The 21273-nt window shown below is 41.0% G+C and overlaps 4 protein-coding genes across 6 annotated transcripts; 2 read left to right on the forward strand and 2 right to left on the reverse strand.

Annotated features, from left to right (window-relative positions):
• Positions 1 to 5796: 5796 nt before the first annotated feature.
• RB195_001392 (uncharacterized protein) lies at positions 5797 to 7460 on the reverse strand (the record flags this gene model as incomplete). Of its 2 annotated transcripts, XM_064198149.1 has the most annotated exons (5): positions 5797 to 5896; positions 6464 to 6554; positions 6838 to 6922; positions 7174 to 7245; positions 7311 to 7460. In XM_064198149.1, the coding sequence occupies 5 exons, from the start codon at positions 7458 to 7460 to the stop codon at positions 5797 to 5799; spliced, it is 498 nt and encodes a 165-aa protein (XP_064054030.1). The 2 variants fall into 2 exon arrangements, with proteins under 2 accessions (XP_064054030.1, XP_064054031.1); XM_064198150.1 differs by lacking the exon at positions 7174 to 7245 and having other exon boundaries at positions 7311 to 7445.
• A 361-nt stretch (positions 7461 to 7821) lies between these two features.
• Positions 7822 to 17441, reverse strand: RB195_001393 (uncharacterized protein; the record flags this gene model as incomplete). Its single annotated transcript, XM_064198151.1, has 25 exons — positions 7822 to 7870; positions 8686 to 8753; positions 9635 to 9742; positions 10057 to 10209; positions 10553 to 10659; positions 10715 to 10877; positions 10948 to 11087; positions 11582 to 11768; positions 11837 to 11923; positions 11976 to 12086; positions 12145 to 12299; positions 12411 to 12496; positions 12557 to 12645; positions 12723 to 12837; positions 13055 to 13128; positions 13428 to 13521; positions 13653 to 13760; positions 13832 to 13894; positions 13959 to 14113; positions 14237 to 14314; positions 14407 to 14511; positions 15328 to 15488; positions 15551 to 15632; positions 16839 to 16954; positions 17414 to 17441. 25 exons carry the CDS (start codon positions 17439 to 17441, stop codon positions 7822 to 7824), a joined length of 2682 nt encoding a protein of 893 aa, XP_064054032.1.
• Positions 17442 to 17695: 254 nt separating this feature from the next.
• RB195_001394 (uncharacterized protein) lies at positions 17696 to 19534 on the forward strand (the record flags this gene model as incomplete). The annotated part of the gene is made up of 4 exons (XM_064198152.1): positions 17696 to 17757; positions 17869 to 17974; positions 18990 to 19096; positions 19480 to 19534. 4 exons carry the CDS (start codon positions 17696 to 17698, stop codon positions 19532 to 19534), a joined length of 330 nt encoding a protein of 109 aa, XP_064054033.1.
• A 29-nt stretch (positions 19535 to 19563) lies between these two features.
• RB195_001395 (uncharacterized protein) lies at positions 19564 to 21253 on the forward strand (the record flags this gene model as incomplete). 2 transcript variants are annotated; one of them, XM_064198154.1, is made up of 3 exons in its annotated part: positions 19564 to 19697; positions 20016 to 20129; positions 21010 to 21253. In XM_064198154.1, the coding sequence occupies 3 exons, from the start codon at positions 19564 to 19566 to the stop codon at positions 21251 to 21253; spliced, it is 492 nt and encodes a 163-aa protein (XP_064054034.1). The 2 variants fall into 2 exon arrangements, with proteins under 2 accessions (XP_064054034.1, XP_064054035.1); XM_064198153.1 differs by having other exon boundaries at positions 21115 to 21253.
• Between the last annotated feature and the right edge of the window lie 20 nt (positions 21254 to 21273).

Consider the following 21273-nt stretch of genomic DNA (forward strand, 5'->3'; position numbering starts at 1 on the left):
TACCACATAACTTTTCCCTTCGAAATATAATAATAATAATATATACCAATCTATGTGTGTACAGTCGGGGCAAAACATGAAGAATGGTGCAGCGCAAGCAGCTGCGCTCGAAGAGACGCGGTGGAGGTGGCAGTAAGAATCGACGTGGGACGAACTGCAGCGATGGATGGTGCTAACAAGGGTCCTCCTGCGATCCTAACCGCTACGCCCCACCGCACAGCTCCGAATGCAGACGCGTGCGCAACTGAAGCGGGATTCATTTTGTTTTGATTCTACTATACTTCTCCAACAGAACTATCCGTTTTGTTGATCGTTGCTTATTTCCCAGATATTCGTGGGCTAAAACTTCCTGAAATACTCAAATGCTGATTGATTGAACTGATATATAAAAACTCATTAATGAGTTTGCTGTGTCAACGATCTTGCTTAGAAGAATTCTCAAAACACCGATTTTTCTTAAAACAAGTTGCAATTAAATTGTCAGATGGTTCGTGTTACTTAGCTGGAACTGTAGGATTCATATTGGAAGAAATCGACAACAGAAATGGAAAAGATGGTGACTAGGGTAGAATCGTAGAAATAAAATTACAATTGAAATATGTGGAAAATCAAGATTCACCGCCAGGCTGACAGAATGGAGTACGCCCGCTCTTTTGCCAAGTGACTCGCGGTCCGCCCAGAAGTCGAATCGGTCTTCTTTTTCTTAATTCTCTAGTGCACACCTACTTCGCTTGCGTTCTTCGTATAGTTCGTCTACGGGTAATTTTCTTCTTATTTCTGAACTAAACGCTTTCGCTGTGGAATAATCTCACACCTGACACTCAATTCATGTTATTGGCTCAGCAGGTGAATGTTGCTGTCCATTCGCCCCTTCTGACTGATTACCAGCTATTTTTGATTCTTTAATGGAATTACTCGCAATATGCAAAAGCTCCAGGAGAAATGCCACCACACTATAAACAAATAAAATTTTCCGATTCACATTGACAGGTTTGTACCTACTCTTTCCTCGTATGTTATGCGAAAACACTTATGAATAAGCTCCCTGTAAAAAGATAACCAGAGCACACAAAAAGAAGGAAAAAGGACTGGACAACGACAGCTGTGCGTTACAGATGATCCCAACGATATCGGCGAAGTCAACATGAACCCCCATGACGCGGCGGAATGAATCATGCAAGTATTCCAGTTTTAATGCGATACACGCACGCATTCCAACGCCGTCAAAGTCGGAGTTAATACAGACAAAGTAATAATACTCGAGTATTACTAACTTGTCATCTTCCTTATAATTGTTTCCGTGCGAAAAATGAAGTTCTTAAGCAACACGTTGTGTCGTGTTCCAGTCTCAGAATCAGTAGTAATTCAAGGAAGTGGCACTGTAAGTAGCGGTGGACGTCTGTAACTGAACAGCAAAGCAAAACGCGAGCTCTCTTCGCTCTTTGAATGACTCGAACACTCGAGCTGCCAAAATTCCGAATCATCTCGTTCGAGTACCAGTGCCACTTCCTTGCTACAGTGGGAAGACCAATGAAAGTAAAAATAAAGAGCAAACAAGGTTAACAACACAAGAAAAAATTGAAGGAATGAACAGGAATGGCTTAAATGTGGCCAAGTGTCGGCCACTGATCTGCCGATCAATAATGTGGACAACAGTAGAGATTCTTCCAATATGACAATGCCTACACCTTCTACCTTTAGATTTGATGGATCGAAACAGACAAGATTTGCAAAGTGGACGATACGGGAGTGGAATTGACGTGTGATTTACGCAGGTTGAATTCTTCTACATTTCTGGGTTTAGCTTAGAGCAAATCTACTAGTTCTTATCTTGTGGCAATCCCAAGAAATTTGGAGGTTTTCTAACGTACATGTATACCGTACCAAGTGATCAAATACAAATAAAATGTGAATCACGTCCAAATACAGATCGATTGGACTGATGCCCCCGATCTGATTTGTGCGCTCCTATTTCACGACAGTCGTTTGCTAAGATCTCTCTCCGAAAATAGCTATCTTTCTTATCATGGTTCTACGAAGGCCACTTTCCTACAAGTTAACCTTTTTTTGCTCAACAGGTGAATTCTGTGGATATAAAAGATACCAAATGTGATCTGCCATTCTCACTCATTTTCACCAGAAAATCTGCTTCTGGACTGTAAGACTGATTAGAATCAAATTTTTAGAAGGAATTAAATTTAAGATTTGAAAAATTGAAAGCATTCCAACTCATAAATTTCTAAACTTCTTAGACCACTCCATTCTTCATCATAGTTTGCAGTCGAAGCGAAAGAGTAAATAGACTGTCCAAATAGCCACCTCAATTCGAAAACATTCAGGACCGTTCTCTAGAAATTATAGGAAGAAATGGGAAATGCATTAAAAAGCGCTTGCCACTTGTGACGGAATCAAATAGTGACTAAAGGATTGTGATTGCGTGTGATTACGCCGCAGTCGCCAACTTTGAATCATACTCAGAGTACAGAAATGACACAACTCACCTAACTCATACGTATGGAAACTCTTTTTAAAAAAACGTTCGGCTGTATTTGCCTTCAGTGTGACAATACGACAGCACCGCCCTTGCTCGTCAGCGTTTTCTTGAGTACCATGAGATCGTTTGGTACAACCTTTTCAAAGCATTTGGGACTACCAGTAAAAAGAATTGTTGACAAGATACAAGTCGTATGAACAACTATTCAATCAGAGCGTCGAATTTGGATTTCATATCACTGTCGTTCCAGTAGATTGGAAGCATTAGGAGTCTCACATTATCGCCATGCTCTTAATGGGAGCCATGTAACGCTTTTTGAAAGAACGATGCACTGTTATTGTGAAAATGTTTACTCCGTAACTGGATAAATGATGAACGCTACTAGAACCAAATAACTGAGATTCTCTAGCCTCAAACAGACAGCGTGAACCGGGAAGATGTTTGGCTAGAACAGTCAGCTGTGTGGTGGAACCTGTTACTCACTCTATGCGTGAATCAACTGAATTCCTGAAAATTCCCGTAAAGAAGAGAAAATTCCGCGATCTTTTTGGCGAGAAAGAAGTCTTGTGTGGTGATCTATAGCCGTTTCAAAACGACATGAACACGGTGTAGTTACACGAGCCGTTGCGGTGCAGCAACGCAGTTTTTGACACCTCTCAGGAGGCCTGTGAGTGGATTGTGGGGAAAATGTAGTTGGTGAGGGTGGGTACTCACTGGCGCCTTTATTTCTCGACGCTCTAACTTACTTTTTTCCTCCTAGTAACTTTAGCTTACATGTCATAGATAAGACTAATCCTTAGGCCTTAGGGCACCGACTGATTTAATTGTTTACTTCGAGAAATAAGGGCGCCACTAGGTGGACTCCAACTACATTTTACTCCGATTCACTTGGCAATTTGCTGAATTTCGCCAAGTGACGTCATCCGGATCGATATTGGCCGTAATTCTTGTTGGTTTTTAAAGGCATCGCCCCACGAATCCGAGGTGGTACGGATTTCAGGTGGATTATTCGTAAACGGGATCGTAGATTACGGAGAGAAAAGTGGTCCCGTCCATTTCTTCCTAATTGCCGTAAAAAACGGCCCGGACGATACGGCTTCGGGTGTTCTGGCGCGCTATTTTCTACAAGGAGTTCGATTGGAGCGCGCCAGCCTTGTGCACACGTCGCATCGTCCGAGCTGTTTTTTTAACGGCAATTAGGAAGAAATGGACAGAATCACCCCCTCTCCATAATCCATTATGCAGTATACGAATACTCCACGTTAAATCCGTACCACCACAGATTGGTGGTATGCTGCCTTTAATCTTTTTGCTTTTCTTTCTGATTTCTTCCCATTTTATGCTTTTTTTTTCGTATTTTTGTTATACCTGCTGTATTTGCTTTTGCTATATAGATCTATGCTGTATCTGTTTCTGAAATTTGGTTCAAAATTCTATTCATTTCTATGTTATTGAACGTTTTTGTTTTTTTTTGCCTACCCTCTCGCGACCGTTCACGTAACTATAGTCAGGTCAAAACGACGTCAATCACGAGAGTAGTTGCGGTGCATTTGCGTAAGCGCTCCAAATGGCGCGACGGAGGTAGCACTTGGAACCGAGGTGGGACAGTCGCAAACTGCAGCGAAGGGTGGTGCCAGCAAAGATTTCCACTACGCTCCACCCAAGCGCCTCAAGGGAAGCTGCGTACGTAACTGCGTGCGTGTTTCATGTCGTTTTGACCTGACTATATTTACATTTATAGTAGAGTCAAAACAGCATGAAACACGGTACAGTTGCGTAAGTGGTTGCAGTCGAAGCGGTGCGATGGAGCGCAGCGACTAGGATTTCGCAGTTCGCATTGTCCCATCTCGATTCCAACCGCTATCTCCTCCGCGTCGCTTCGAGCACAACCGCTTACGCAACTGCATCGTGCTTCATGTCGTTTTGATCTGACTATATAAGTGCAGTCTTTTGTTGGGAGACCATAGGTGGCTTATTTTTTATGCGATTACAATGTTCGCTGATCGCCTTTGTTGTCCGCCATATTTAACAAAAATATAGGCGAGATTTGTTCATTTATAACAATAAAGGACCAATGTCTGCAATGCAAGTTTTCTTTTCTATTGAGTGGCAATTTCTAATACTATACACAAGCAGACAACCCTTCCCATGACCCTGCCCTACAGCAAAAAGTATTATGCATAATTCAAATGCAGAACACGCGGTTAAGAAGTAAATAAATAAACAGAATAATTTTTATAGTCGGGTTCGGAGGAGTGGTGCCATTAGGATCGAGAGGGCCCTTGTCACCACCACTCATCGCTGCAGTTCGCGATAGGTACTAGGTATACTGAAGTAACATAACCACCTTGGAGTATGAAATAAAATCGTTCGATCTCCACCTTAATTCCTTTTAGACGTGTCTAATTATGTAGAGATCGTCTCATTTCAGGTCTGTTTACACAGTAGCTAGCAAACAAACTACAGATTAACTGCATCAATATTATATTATATAATATATATATATATATATATATACATTCAATACTATAGTTTTTTCTTCTTCCTATGACTTATTGATGTAAATGCCAGCTAGCGAAAGAGCAAAATAGGAGAGATCAACAAACAACAAAAATAACAAGCAGAAAATCACCCGTTAATGTTCAGAAAGTGAACAGCTCCTCGAAATAACCGAAAATTGAAAACTTTATTTGTGTAGAGCACACTCGTTATCTTATCTTTCTAGAAGGCTAACTCAAAAAAGGTTAGCCCGTCCCGAAATAACGTCTACCAATATCATTTAGCTTTGACTCAAAAGAATATATATATATATATATATATATATTATCACCCCGAAATTCACAAAAAGTCAAACTAACAGCGGTCAAATGGTAAACACAGGCTTTTTAGCAATTCACCCTTGTGACCAATGACTCAATAACTATGGAAATAGAACACAGTTCCCAAACGAAAGCAAGCCATTAATAGGCAAGAAAAAGGAACCAGTTAGGTTTTCACTGCTTCTGTTATTCTATCACGCAGGACTGGTGCAAATCATCATCGAAATCGATATTAAATCAACTGATAAATTCCAAATACTACTGCTCGGTGTAATACCATTTCTTTGCTTTCAAAGTGATTCTCGAAGGCACCGGATTCATTGATATCTATACATAAAAACGTGATTTATTTTCATTCATGCAAGCAATGTGATGGAGAGTGCGGCTGTGAGTATCTATATACATAAAAGAACGGCATTGATTGAAGCGTTGAAAGCACAATTCTAAACCAAGATCAAAGTCGAAGGACAAATCAAAATCCAATCAAGACCTATCCAGAACAATCGGATTTTCGACGAAATAGTCCATTGTATTTGGTGCGAACACCTTCATCTGCGGAGGGTATACGGTCACTTCCTCTATCCTGAAGAAAAACCAAAATCACAGTCGAATACAATACATCGAGTAAATGAGTATCTGTACAAGGAGCAATTGAGTGTTTCACCTATTCAAAGTGAAAAATGCTTTATTTCTGTGTTAGCGGCACGCTACTTCACAGCCTCTAGACTCGAGAAAGGTAATGGAAAAATGTACTTAAACAGAGAGCGCACTGTCTCTTTTGTAACTGTTATGGCACGGTTCGTTACCGGACTCAGAATAGTTGCGACACACACCCATTGACATAAAGACACCAGTACTCTCGGACGATCTTGGATTGGAGCAGAGTAGAAATTAGAGAGAATACGAGGGACTCAAGAAGGGAAGGTGTGCAAGTGGCGGCGGAAGCAACGCAGTTATCTGAGTGAACATGAGAGCAGGAGACTATGAGCAGGATGATTTGTAAATGAAACATAACCAGCATGACATTTTGAGATGCGGAAATAAATTGCGATGTTCAATTGACTCGCTGTTCACAAATAAGATCCTTCTCTCTGCCCTTGGTTTCGAAACCGTAGCAATTTCTGTTTTTTATGATCAAAAAAGAACTTACTCGTCCGAGTTACATTTGTGTCGGATTTTGAAGTAGAACTCCGGTCTATTCAAGTGGATTGGCCCAAGCCAATCAATATCCGCTGCACAACCTGCAATGAACCGAAAATAATAATAGAAAACGGATTCTCGGACAAACACTCTTCTTAGCACGGATACTATTACTACAGAAAAATCATTATGATGCGAAACTAAGGCGTGTCCGTGTTTAGCACTACAATTACCGTCAACAGAAGAAGTCCTGACAGAGAAGTTCCACAAATCAAATTTAATATTTTTGTTATTTAAGTTGCTTCGTACTATTAAATTTTAACGAACAATTGCACCAAAAACTGTAGTACCCCCTAATTCATATCAGCGAAATCATGTTCATACCTTCCACTTTGAACATTCCATCCTCTGCATCAACCACCGTTAGGCCGGCTTTATCATCCGGGTCAATGACATCGATAACGTGAATCTGTGGAATACAGAATTCTTGTTGTTGGGCCGCAAAGGACAAAGAAGAATAAACATAAAATCGAAAGATGCTCCGTCAAAAGTATTGCTATTGCCTAATTTCTGCTCTGCAGTTCGAATTGCTAGTTAACTACAAGCCAGCTGTACACAGGGTGTTTACAGAGTGACTTGATTACAAATTCCTTATGCCAACTTATACTATTATTAGTTATGTAAACTGTCCTATTGTAGATAATATTGATCTCAATGCACCTCCATTGCGTCAGCGATGCAACACTCCATATAAAAGATTATGAATAGTGTTATTTTGCATAAACCAGCTTCCTGTACTAAAAAGTGAATTTTTGCGTGATCATAATGAAACACGCGAAGAGGCCATTCAAACTCACATTTTGGGGTCCATCCTTGTCCCATACCTCAACCACAGCGTTCAGAACTCGTTTCTGATCCTTATTACAGATCAGTCGACCAACCGCCCAAATACATTCCGAATTCGCTGCCACAACACCGACTATACAGATCATTGATATGGTCAACATCTATTCAAGTAATCAATAAACAACTGGACAAAATTTTAACGCAAATTTCAACAGGAAACAGAGTCGTTATCACGGATCTTATCAAAGCCACAAACAAAAAATAGAATATTTATTCAGGAAAGTGCACATAAAATTAAAACAAATGAAAAGAATCGGATCAATAAACAAACTTCGTAGGAATTGAAAAAAAGATATAACCGCTATTATTACAAAACAAAGTTCATCACAGAATCATACTCTTAAAAATGGACAACTTCTGTTATATCGAGCACTGCTTTACTTGAACCCCAATTAGGTAGGATCGCTACTCTTACAGTCGTGAAAATAAATATAAGACAGATATAACTGGTTCCGTAACAGTTCAGGCAATGGCACTAGCCAACAATTCAGCCACATCCGGTTGTTCGCAGCTGAAAAGACTATAGTTAAAATGTTAAGATGAGCAATCCCAAAGAAAAATGTACATAAAGCTACAACAAGACAGAGACAACAATGCCACATACAATACACGTGGAGAAAATTGTATACAATTTTGACTCCACTCTTCGGAAGTTTATCATACTTCAATCAATAGGTGTAGCGTTCGAAAGCAATCGCCGTACAATTGAAACAAACAATAGAAACACAGAATTTCTTATGAAATTAATCTTGCGTACTAAGGAGGATTTCAGATTAAGAAACTGTTTGAGCAGAACTATAATGTTAACATAAGCAAAAACGCAGATTTTCAGACAGGTAGACCTATAGTTGGATGAGAGAAAGAATTACCAATTTTCCTACTGATTTGATTTGCAAAAAAGATTTATTAGTGAGGAAAAATGCGAGAATCCGAAACTTTGCTGACACGTGCCATTATTATTCAATAGCAATTTGTTGAAAACCGTAACAATACTAATTTTCTGTTGAGCACATGATGGAAGTGATACTGTTACCTAACTTGCCTGCAAATTTACGTTTAAGAAGCTAGTGGAAGTAATCTAAGACTGCAAAAGTATGGAGGGGGAGCAGAATGAACTGAAATAAACTACGACGAACTGCGGGCGCGAGAACGCGCAACTGTTTGACTTCGTGTTAAAGGGATTGTCTTATAATGATGGTGCGCAAGAACTTGAAAAACAATGGCTACGAAACGAAAAAATCGATGAAGGAAGAAATGAGAGGCGAAAAATAAAACAATGTGAAAAACTTCCATGAACAACAAATAAAAAACTGAAACTTCACTAACCGCACTAGAATGTTCATGTTCACAGATTTGTCAGCAGGATCAATCGCCACATTTAGTCGAGCAAGAACCTTAAAAATTGCAAAGTAATAGATAGAAAACCAACACTATCTGCGATTACAAGCAGCTTAAAATCTGCAGTCCAAAAGACCGAGCAAGCCGAGAGAGAAGAGTAGGTTATGTAAGTTTGAAAAAGCTATACAAGCTTTAAAAACAAACACACAGATGGAAACTGGAAGAAAAGCGAATGAGGAAGATGGGGAAATCCTGCTATACTGCTCAAAGGATGTTAAAGGATGTTGCAAAGAAGACTGATTTTAGAGGTGTCTAAAGAGTAATGCTCGCAATTACTTCAAATGTACTAAGACGCTAATTAGTTGTCAGGTTAATTAGACTTTGTTAACACCCCCATCAAGCACCCGTCAGCATCGTCTAAAAAGTTTCCACTAATGATACCTGTACTTATCTATATTTGCATTTCTTCTTTACATCACAGACAGCAGAAAACGTCACAGCAACAGTTTTTCGAAAGGTGATTTTTTTAATTTTCTTTTTGAATTTCTTTTAAAATTTTAAGATTTTTTTTAAATTTTTCAAATGTCATGCGTCGACCTCAAAAGTTGTTTCAAATTACTCATCAGAGAGCACTTATGAGTCCCTCAACAAAAAGTATCATCTTTGTCCTTGATAATATGACTTTCTTCTTACAATTTGAAGTCCTCGGTAATACAGCAGTGATCCTCAAAGTTCTTTTAGGAGTCAAAAATTCGAAAAGAGGAAACAACCCTAGCATTAAAGAGAATGTCAATACTATCGGTCCAAGGACAGGAGTGACAACTCAATCAACACAAAAAAGAGAACTTTAGAGTCCGAAGAGAACTTGCGAATAGCAAACGTTGTTTTTACTGTGTTTCAGAAACAGAGGATCTATTTAATGAGGAACAGAAATAACCTCAAATCCTCCGCGGAATACTCCCGCCAGCATTGTGGTATGTTGAGTCTTTCCTTCTGGTACACGATCGCTACGCTCACAGGGTGCCATTCCAAGAAGTTCAGCCACCTGGATTTTTTTCTTTTCTTTAAAAAATATACATGCGGTTGTGCAAGTTGACGATCAACTATGAAAATCTTGCGCACAATATGCGAACGCACAAGTGCGAAGCCGTATGCGAGCGTTCGTAGTTTAGTTACACTAGTTCTGGTTCGATGTAACCAAGAATGGCTGCCGAATGCAATACTTCTTGTTCTGTTTAGTCACAGTCAAAGCGCAATATAAGGGAAATCGACTTACAATGAATACATTAAGATCTTAACACGAGTATTTCCGTAGGATTCATAAACTAAATTAACAATAATCGGAAGAACAATAGGCACCTTTTTTATAGCTTCTGCCAAAGTGCCAACTGTAGTCAGAGTGAAAGTCTCGTCCACCGTGGTAACTCCTCCCATAGCTTCCCATGAAGCAGCAAAGTTTTGTTTGGCTACAGGGGCTACCAGGTCTCCAATGGATAGCTCCAGTTCTTCCAACTAAACTGAGTAGAATTGAACCACAGCTTGGTAGGAACACAGTTACTTCGACTTCAGGATCTTCGAAAGAAGTACCATTCTAGATCTTTAAAATCACTAGACAATTTCCAACTGTAAAAGCCACAACTATTCTGAACAGCAAAAACGAACCGTTACAGAATTGATACAATGCTAAAAGTTCAACTCTTTAATACTTTCTACTCGAAGCTGGGATACGGTAGTACTGCCAATATTAAGACATACTTCAGCATTCGGGAGTCCACAACAGTTGTGGATCTTTCACTACCAAACTCGGAAAGATAATTCATTAAGAAAATCACAAACCACAGCGAAATAAACTTACTACATAACTATCCTCGTAAGTATCGTCTGATTCCGGCTCTCCCGTTGCTGGATCAACATCTTTGACATTGAACTTCAGAGTTGCCCCAAATGTCCCAGTTACAGAGCCTTTAGAATTTTTCTTTTCACAAAATGAACCTAGTGAAAGTAATCTGAAACTCACCACTTTCTGGGAACTCCATTAGCACATAAGTGGACTTTGTCTCATTGTACGGCAAGCTTTTAATCGGGATCGCATTTGCAACAGACCATTCTCCCTCTGCATCTTCAAGTTCCACGAATACATCTTCAAGGAGCTGATCACTCAGCGTGTTCTTGCAGTCGAACTGCAAACATTGGGGACGGTAAACCGATACTCGCAAATCCTGGGCAAAAAACTTCCCCAGAGGAATTTACCTGGATAACGACGTGATTGGTAAATATATGTTTGACAGCGTGAACAGTGTACTCCGTGACATCATCGGTAAGAGCAGCACGAGCAGATGAATGAAAGAGCGGCCCCAACTGAGTGAACTCCGGAACTTGGGCGAGTTGATCTGGAAGGGAACGATCACAATCAATAGTGCAGTTTTACGTTTAAAATGAACATTTAACATTCTCATGCAAGGTCATGTCCCACTGCATCGATTTGGTGAATGTCGATATTGAACGGTAGCTTAGCATCGTATAGAAGTAGTACAGTACTGATAGTAGCATCGGAGACACGATATTTAAATCCAACCTTTGGGACGTTTCCGATTATTTCAGAAAATTCAATAAGAAACAACCTGCACGCTGTTCACGACAAGGGAAAATGGCTTTAAAACTGTGAAATAGAGGTTCTAAAAAACCTGTTAGGGTGTAGAAGATTAAGAAAGAGACAAGTACAGATCCTCAACAAATTCTTAAAAACTCCGTCATACACCATCGGTCTCCTTACACCATTTCCTCATTAACAATATGTAGATACAGGAGTATACTGATCACCTTTCTGTGCATTCGAATAGAACTATGCGTAAAAAGAATCGTATGAAGAACCAAAATACCTCACCTGCATACGGATCCTTCTTTACCACGGCGGGCTTCTCCACAGGAACATCAGCAAGCACTGGAGCGCGCTTCTCAGGCTGCGAAAGTGGTTGGCTGGTTACTGGCACCACACGAAGATCAAATGGCGTGTTGAATGAATCACCTTTCACATAGTCAAACAGACAATGTTCAAGACTCGACGGAAGCACCTTTAATGGATTTTCTTCTTGGTAGGAAGGAGTTCTCATAATAGCAAATAAGTTTTACAATAACACACCTGCAAGCCATCCAAAACAAAACTGTTGATCACAGATGCTGTAGCATCACCCAGCAATGTGAGGTAGAAAGTAGCACGATCACGAACCTAGACTATTTCAAGTGAGATTGATACTAGCAGGGAAGTAACTCTTTTTCACCTCATCATCGTTGTCCAACAGACATCTTTTTAATAGTACTTGAATCGAAGGACGAAGCTCAGCACACTGGGCACCAAACTTCGCAAGTGCAGTGACGGCAGCAGCACGAACCTGAATGAGTGTGGACTTTTAATAGTCAATTATTAGATCTTAGCACAAAATCAGAAACCTTCGTGCTTTCCAAGATGACACGATTGTAAATGAATCTAATGTAGCTTGATGGATTCGCAGTTTTCGGAGCTTCTCTGCCTAGAAGGTGCAGTACTCGTGTAGCCAAACTGTCATGTTCACAATCTTCGATGAATTCGCATAAATGAGCGAGACCTGCAAGCAGAAATGAGAGAAAATACTTAAACAAGGATTCTACCACTTTTGTATCTCAAGCTCTGACAAATTCAGAACTTCAGCAATGCGTTGATTCTGAACGAATCATACCTGCTGTCTTCGCATCCGGATTTTCTTCCACAATAGCGATTATTGTCTCAACGATCGCCTTTTTATACTCAAATCCTCCATCATTTCTGAAAGATTATGCAAATAATCTTTTTCAACGTTTAGCTAAGAATTAATAGATTCCAAACCTCAGCATACTGGCGAGGAAAGGCATCATTACAGCATGTTTTCTCGGGTAACGTGCACATAAGGAGCGAATAGCATCGACGACAACAATCTGAATAGTTCACTCTAGTACTGACTCTAGTACTTCAATTTCAGGCTCTGTTCTAATCAAAAAAAGGAATCCCTCACCTTGAACTCATCACTGATTTCAGACACGAATGAGCTAATCTGTTTCATCAATCTTTCGACGCTGCTCTCGGCGCCTGTTTTCAAAAGAGTGGTAATCGCAAGAGTAGCAATCGATCTAGAAACGTCGAAAAATTAGTTTTTACGTAGAATAAACAGGTAAAACCACTTTGCTAATATATATGTTTTATAAAAATCCGACCACTATGGTGAAAAAGGAGCAGAAACATTGTAACAGGAGGGAAAAATATCCTTGAAAATTAGGAACTGCTGCTTATTAAACGACGACGAACAATCATTTGCTGTCGATAAACATTTAGATCTTTCAATCCCACCTATTCGAATCCGTTATCAGCTTCTCTAGATCCACGTTGCAGCTCATCACTGCATTAGGATGCTTCATGGAAACCTGAATTTAGAATGCTAAGTAAGCAATAATAATTAAACTGCTAAAAAAAACAACAATGAAACTATATTTTTCTAACAGTAGAACACCGAAGAATTCAACTTTTCCAGAAATTCAGCACAATCCTTTCACCATAGACTACTTAAACCTATTCGAGGTATTTTCTACATCATGCAAGTTACCACTTCTACTTCTTAACAGTTTTCATTCATTTTCTTTGAAATTAAGGTGAAATAGTTGGCACGGCCGCCCCCATCTCATGTTTTCAGACATATTCAGATCCGTATAAGCTGTAGAATCACCTTGTTGAGTGTTCGCACAGCAGCGAATCGGAGAGCTGCCTTCGGTGATGAGCAGAACAACTGAAGTACCGAAATAGCCGGAGCCAGTTCACCTCTGAAAAATACTTGCAAATGCGTGCAGTTACCTTAACATTTTAGCAATTTTACTTTGTAAATTGTACAAATAAACGAGTGAATATATGTAATATATATGTATATGACGTATATATTTAAAGTAAAAATCACGGGGTAGTATTCGGCAACGCAACAATTGCGCTCGCGGCTTCATATACTACCATCTCACTTTTATGACGGAGACATGCCTCAATAAACGAGAAAATTGAGGAGTCCGCTCTGAAAAAAAAAACATTTTATTGGAAGACCCATCAACTAAGTAGAGGTATAGAGATCGAGAAAACAATTACTGTTCATCTTCCTCAATGAGTTTTGCAGCAATACGAATTAGGTAACAAACAGCATGAGGAGATCTGAAAACAAATAGAATTTCCAAAAACTTCTAACACCAGCGTTTCTCACACAAACAGTGTTTACCTCAAACCGCTCTTGCTGAATTTCTGCACCAGCTTGTTCACTGCTAGTCTGTCATTACTTCGTATGTGATACAGTACTCCAAGAGCATGGTACTGTACCATATTATTGTCTGACGACACCGCTTCTTGGACTTCGTTCGCCCACCGTCTGACCACCTAAACAAATCAGTTGAAGATTTAAAGAAGAAAAGGAAAACTAGAAAAGTAAAATAAAAAGCAGAAGTGCTTTAAATTTCTCTTTAAAACAAAGAAAAAAATGAGCAAACAGAAAAGTCTCGCCTCGGCGTTCTTCTTCATCAAATGTTTTGCCGAAACCAAAGCAGCCGATGAAACTGCACCGTTTTTATCCACTATTGCCTATAAATAGAAACAATATAACAATGAACGCTTATTTCCGACAGACTATTTTCTTTGCGAACTTGTTCAATGGAAATCACATGTGAACAAACCTGTTTCATGTATCGCTCAATGGTCTGGAGCATTCCTGTGTCTGTAATTCTGCACAAGGCTCGGATGGCAGCAGCTCGATAGACATCTTCTCGGCCAGTCATGTCCTTTGAAATACTTACGTAATTCTCAAAATCTATGTTCAACTGACAAGTACCTCTTCATATCCCAAAGGAATTACCTACTAAAAGCGCAAGGAGGGGCATCAGTATGAGTAAGGCCACTGTTTTTAAGGGTTGCTGAAAAAGGACCCATTCACTTTTGGACGGTTGGCGAAGGGATCTTCATCACTTGAGCTGCGCCCCATGAGTTAGACCCCCTTCAACTGAGAAGAGTCCGGTTCCTCCCTATCGCACCTATGGTTATAAATAAAAAAGACATCGCGACAGACCCTGGGAGATGAATGGAAGAAAATGGAGCAGTTGAAAGAAGTGGAAGGATATTCCGAACTGAACTGGTGAACCTTCTATTAATTTGGTGATAGAAAAAAAGAAAAGCAAAGGGCTGAGTTTTATGGTGCAACTTTCAAAGCAACAACATATACTAAAATAACGAAACAGTTTAAAGGCATCACCCCACGAATCTGAGGTGGTGCAGATTTCAGGTGGAGTATTCGTATACGGGATGGGAGACTATGGAGAGGGAGGTGATTCCGTCCATTTCTTACTAATTGCCGTAAAAAACGGCCCGGAAGATGCGGCGCCGCACAAGACTGGCGCGCTCAAATTGAACCTCTTGTACAAAATGGTGCGCCAAAACGAATGAAGCCGTATCTTTCGGGCCGTTTTTTACGGCAATTAGGAAGAAATGAACGGAGTAACCTTCCTCTCCGTAGTCTCCCATCCTGTATACGAATACTCCACCTGAAATCTGCACCACCTCAGATTCGCGGGGTGATGCCTTTAAATACTGATGTAATCTACCTTTGTAAGACTGCTAGTCACAATAATGACGTCGTCAGCGAGGCTTGAGAGATCTTTTACAGCCACGTAAACGAGACGTCTCAGATTTGCATCCTTGCTCTGCCAAAGTTTTGTCACTGCGAAAAACGCTTCGGTAGCTTCTGTGCGGCCGATAGTTTCGCCTACAATACGAAATAAATGGTGAAAAATGAGGAAGAAGAAAAAACGCCACGGTATGCCTCACCTTGTTGAATCATGTAGAGAAGCTTGGTAAGGATGATGCTACATTTCCTCGCATTTATTGGAGTTTCGTTGAAGGCTCGTGCCTAAAGTCAATTTTTAGTAGAATTAAAGGCATCACCCGACGAATCTGAAGCAGTACGGTTTTCAGGTGGAGTATTCGTATACGGCATAGTAGATTATGGAGAGGAGGTGATTCCGTCCATTTCTTCCTAATTGCCGTAAAAAAACCCAAAGATGAAAGATCCCAAAGATGCGGTGCGTGCACAAAACTGGCGCGCTTCAATCGAGCCGGACCGGACTTCACGCTTATTTTGGTGTTCGCTTCGCTCGCCTTCACCGATCAGTAAGAAATAACAGTAGCGAAATTCTTTGGAAATTAGAATTGCTTTTTTCTATCAACGCTTTTTTCAATTTTTTTACCCGAAAGTATAAGCATGGATGAAAGATTTTATGGTTTTTTCCTAAACGCGTCGGTTTTATATTTGGAGAAGAATAGAACTTGATTCAACATCTATGTTCCTCTCAAATCTCCACACTGCGTTGGGGCACAGCTATCTGGCTCCGGGGCACGAATTCGACGCCACAATACCCATCTCACCCAATTTTACAGCCTTGGGGGTCCAGCGTACCAAACCGACGCCATAATATTCCCTGTCTTTTTGGAACTTCTTGACTGAGACACACACATACACAGACGTACACAAGTGACTAAGCCCGTTATTATATAGCATGACAGTTTGCAAATCTGGAAATATACATTCACATGAAAGTTTATTTACTCTCACTAACATATGAGAGAAACCAACTTGCCTTATCAAGGGCAACATACATAGCTATATAGCTTTAGACAATGGTGAAAAGGTAGAGTGCTCGCCTGTCAGGTGCATGACGATGGTTCGGCACCTCACCGCTGTATGTAGAGTTTTGCATCATTGTGGAGTATTTTCGTGACACACAGACAAACACACATACACACACGGTCTAAGCGCGTTATTATATAGCATGATGGCTGCTATCTGTCATGCTCTTAAGAGACCGCTGTGCTCTTAAGAGCAGTCGCTGCAAATCTCTTCTCGACTTATTTTTTGCAACATATTCTGCACATATTCATGCCGAGTGCTCAATTCTAACAATTTTTTTTTGGAAAATTTGCCAACATTAAGGTTAGAATTGGCTTCCGCATACAGGTTTTTTAATCCTTAGAGAATGAATAATTCCTTAAAGAAGATTAGAATATTGAATACATAAGAAATAAGAAGTAAAAGAAAAAGGAGCAGCAAATCACGAACTTCCTGAAGCACTGATGTTTTGTCGAGATGTGCGAACGGATTTCCGCCGGTTTCCTCGTCTTTCTTATCCCTCTTCATGGCTCGTGTTGGAAGCAGTGATGACGCAGCTTCAAGCACTAATCAAAGCAATCATTTGACATAAAGAATCGGTCGAACCACGATACACAATCACAAGGCGCGAACCATAGGTGCGATAGGGAGAAGCCGGACCCTCCTCAGGTGAAGGGGTGTAGCTGATGGGGTGCAGCTCAAGTGAAGGGAGTCCTTTCGCCAACCGTCCAAAAGTGAAGGGGGTAATTTAGCCAACCGTTTAAAAGTGAAGGAGATCCCTTCCCCAACCGTTCAAAAGTGAAGGGGGTCAGAGCACCAGCTCCGACTATCGCATCCATGGCGCGAACCCCAAGGAACCGAAGAAACCACAGAAAAAAGGTACTTGGGAAAGGAAGACAGAATTAAAACAGATGACCAACGAGTAAGCGAAAAGCCCCGGCATGCAAATACAAAATTCAACTAAGCTCAAGGAAAGTATTCACTTAGAACTCCCTCGTGCAATTACCGCAACACCAACAACAAACCTCCTCTGGCGCTCTTCTCAGAAGGCATCCTGGATTAGTAGTATTGATAGAAGATGAGTTATTATGCTTTACAAAGGCACATACAATACAACAGTACAAGAACCAAAGGTTCAAACTATCCACATAAATCGACCTGCGACCCGGTTCTTCTCCCCCGAGACACGTGTTCCCGTACGTATGTACGCCCTACGAATGCGTTCGCTCGCTAGATATCGTTGCGTTGCGTCGTCACGTTACCAGCCCTCCACGTTCTTCCTCCTCCTCGCTCGACTCCTCTCGAGGATGCTTGCAGCACCTTTGTCGGTGCTAATCAGACGAAGAGCATCTTCCAGTGATTCGGCTAAGTGGGTTCCTGAGTTCCTGAATTTTTTTGCTTTGTAGGTTCCGACTGCGTTAGTGTGACAATGGAATTCGACTTCCTCGCACCAATCTACTATGAAGCTCTACTCATTTAGGAAAATTGTAGTGCTCGCAAACGGTGCTGTAGCAGCCTGGCATCCAGAGACGAAATTCCCCTACGAGTTCTCGAGACCCCTGCCTGACAAGGAGAGTGTGGAGAAGGTATGGCGTGATGAACTAGGCTATAGATTCCGTTCTCTAGATTTCTGTCTTCATTTTTAAATATTTACAACCGACGTCTAACTCCAAAATGCAAATTTTGGTACCGCTACGCTTGTTGTTCTGGCTTTCATCGACCGGTTTCTTGAGAAGCTTGAATACTTTCGAGGTGCTTCGCGAATTCTTCCTTGTTAGAAGTAAAGAGATATTCGTAAAGGTTGCTTAGTTCCTAACGTAAAAGTGTCGTTACCTTTAAATAGAGCAATTCTGTGTAAGTAGTCATGAAAACGCGATAGAAACCATAAAAGTTCAGTTACAGTGCGGTACTTGTACTGTATTTGCCATGTCTTCTATACTGCTCCTCAGAATTTATTCAGACTTTGTTGTTAAAAGTTATTTGAGTTGCCAGATGAGGGGGTAAATGTAGTTGGGAGGGGGAGGACTGCGCTCAGTGGCGCCTTTATTTCCCGAAGTAAATAATTAAATCGATCGGGGTGCTAATCCCTAAGAATTAGTCTTCGAGAATCTATGACATGTAAACAAAAGTTACTAAGAGAAGAACGTAAGTTAGAACGTCGAGAATTAAGGGCGCTACTGAGTGGCCCTCCCCCCAACTACATTTGCCCTGAGGCGAGCATAACATCAGCATAAAACCAACCATAGTTACACACAATTTGCATATTTACTGCGTCATAGTGTACTTTCCAACTCGCTCCATTCGATGTTGGCTTTAGTAATTTTGATTAGATCTGATCTAAGCTAGTTTTAAAACACGAGAAAGCGATTATGCAGCGCATATCTTTGGAAAAATGGATTTGCTTTAGTGGAGTACGTGCTTTTGCCAGCTCGCAGTCTCTCACCATCTTGTCTTCATCTGTACACTTTCTTGTGCTGCGATCCTCCCGTGTGTCGTAGTGACGACCAGACCACAGAAACTTGTGCAATTTTATCTATTTATTCACTTACTTACAAAACAAGATAGTAACAGTACGGAAGAAAGTAGTTGTTACTGTTTCAGACACTTCTATCATCTGCAGCGAAACAGCACAATCGGTGGAAGGACGGTCCCAATATCCCGCAGCTAAAGGACATATTTTATACAACGAAACACGAGTGGTATACCAGGTGAATGTTTTTATTTGCTTTGCTACAAAATTTCAGAATTCTGTTCTGTCTTGTTCACTTAATTGGATTTTGAAAATTTGCTAACTCTCCTGCTGCTTCCCACTCTTCTGCTGGTGTTATGAAAAGTTGAAACAAACTTATATTTATTTACTTGAGCTTAGCCGTTGATCTTGTTGTTTTACACACCTTAGAAAAGTTTCGATCAGAGTAGAGTTGTCGGAAAGCTAAAATGAATTGTTGTTTTTAGTTAGGAAACAAACTTCTTCTATTCCCTTTTTAAAGCATTTGTGGACCTCCTACCTTCTAAAGTGTCGGAGCGATCAGACAGAAAAATTTGCTAGTAGATCCTCGCGACATTTCTTACTGAGCTATGCATATTTCAGGACGCGAGAAGAGCGCCTACGAAGCGTAGCAGCTCCGGTTCCACGCCGGAAATAACTCATCCATATCACACCTGAATTCCAATTATGCGATTGTCTTCATTATTCTATCGATCGTTCAAAGTAGTAAATCTTGGTAAATTGTCATATGTCGAAGGATTGCAGCAGCAAAAGAAATTTGTTGACATCGTAAAGAAAGGAAGGGATCAAGAAACGAATTTGTGGGTTTCTTGTGGTTGTTACTGTTGTTGTCGTTGCGCAGTTTTTAATTTTCGAGAGATAATATGCGTGGTTCTGAGAAAGGACATGTATCCATGTTGGATCCGGTGTGCCACAGCAGTGTAGATTATCTGCAAGCATGTTAAAGATGCGAAAAAAAGAATACATTTAAGTGGTGAGCAGGAAGTTGTATTTGGAAACCGAAAGAGATGAAGAAAAGCTGTTCCTTTTTTGATGGTGCAGAGAGAGATGACAGAACGTTTTTAAAATTTCAATACAATGAACGATGTAACATGGTGGTAGGGTTTGGTCTTTTTCAGGAATTTTCTTCTGGCTGTGGAACATACTCCCGTTTATACCGTAGGCATTCGATCGAAACTATATTCTAAAAAAGAAGAATTAAGGTTAAGAGCGTTAGGCGCAGATTTCCACAGGTATGAAGGAATTCCTTATTACGACTGACTATTTTCAATAACTGATCAATCACTTTCATTAGCAACTATTGAGGTTTCTAGGTTTTAATTATTTTTAATCAGACATCCCAAGCTCATACCCCTCCACAACGGTTTACCATAGTGGCGTGGAGGTGACTCTAGGCGTCGAACTGCAATGCACAGCGGAGGCTCGTCCTCCGGCAGGGTCTCCCAAGCTGAGAAGAAGTTTGACACTTCCGACATTCCGACTTCTCGGAATCGGAAGCCTAGATAAGAGTAAACCACTGCTATGTTTCACCGCCGTCTTGGCAAAATGTCGCAAGGTGGCTCCCTGATCCATATAGGTTGGGCGACGACCTGTGATGAAAGCTAACTTCGCCGTGGCAGGGCTGCTGAGTTTGGGGAAAAGTCTTTTTGCCACTCCAGCATATTCACTGCCTCAGTACCTTGCACACTGGGCGTGTCGTCTCAAACGTCGGATGGTATGGCGACCGGTGGGAGGCGATGAAATCTCAAGTTGCTCAAGACGTCTTTGATTTTCGACCAAAGCGACACACGCACGATTCGCCATGGAGACTGTGTCAGATTGTGTATTTACAACGCGAGAACAGTTTCCACAGACGCTGACCTGCCCTTCTCGGAGCTGCAGAGCGTATCAAATTTCATGTGATTGCTCTGCAGGAGACCAAGTGCAGAAGGGGCGATGTAAGACAGATGAATGACGGTACACTCGTCATTCGTGGAGAGAAGGTTCCGTCGCGAAATGTAGGCGGTGATGGCTTTGTTGTGCACCCATCTGTCGTCCATATTGTTCTCACGAGATTCTTTCGCCTCGTCTTTCCATTCTTCGCCTCCGCCCTCTGCGCCAAAAACCCATCAGTATCATCAACTGCTACTCACCAACATCAGCAGCTGATGAATCCGAAATGGACGCGTTTTACGAGGAGCTGGAGGAAGTGATCCGTAACGAGAAGTCCTTCTACAGATTCGTTGTCGGAGACTTTGACGCAAAACTAGGGAAGGCTGCAGAAGAGGAATACAGGATAGGAAGATTTGGACTAGGGGACCGGAATGAAAATGGCAATCGTCTCGCCGGGCTGTTGTCCGCCGCTAGCCTCTCATAAAAATTCTCTTTTCATGAAGA

The sequence above is a fragment of the Necator americanus genome, chromosome IV, assembly GCF_031761385.1.
Source record: "Necator americanus strain Aroian chromosome IV, whole genome shotgun sequence".
Lineage (NCBI taxonomy): Eukaryota > Metazoa > Nematoda > Chromadorea > Rhabditida > Ancylostomatidae > Necator > Necator americanus.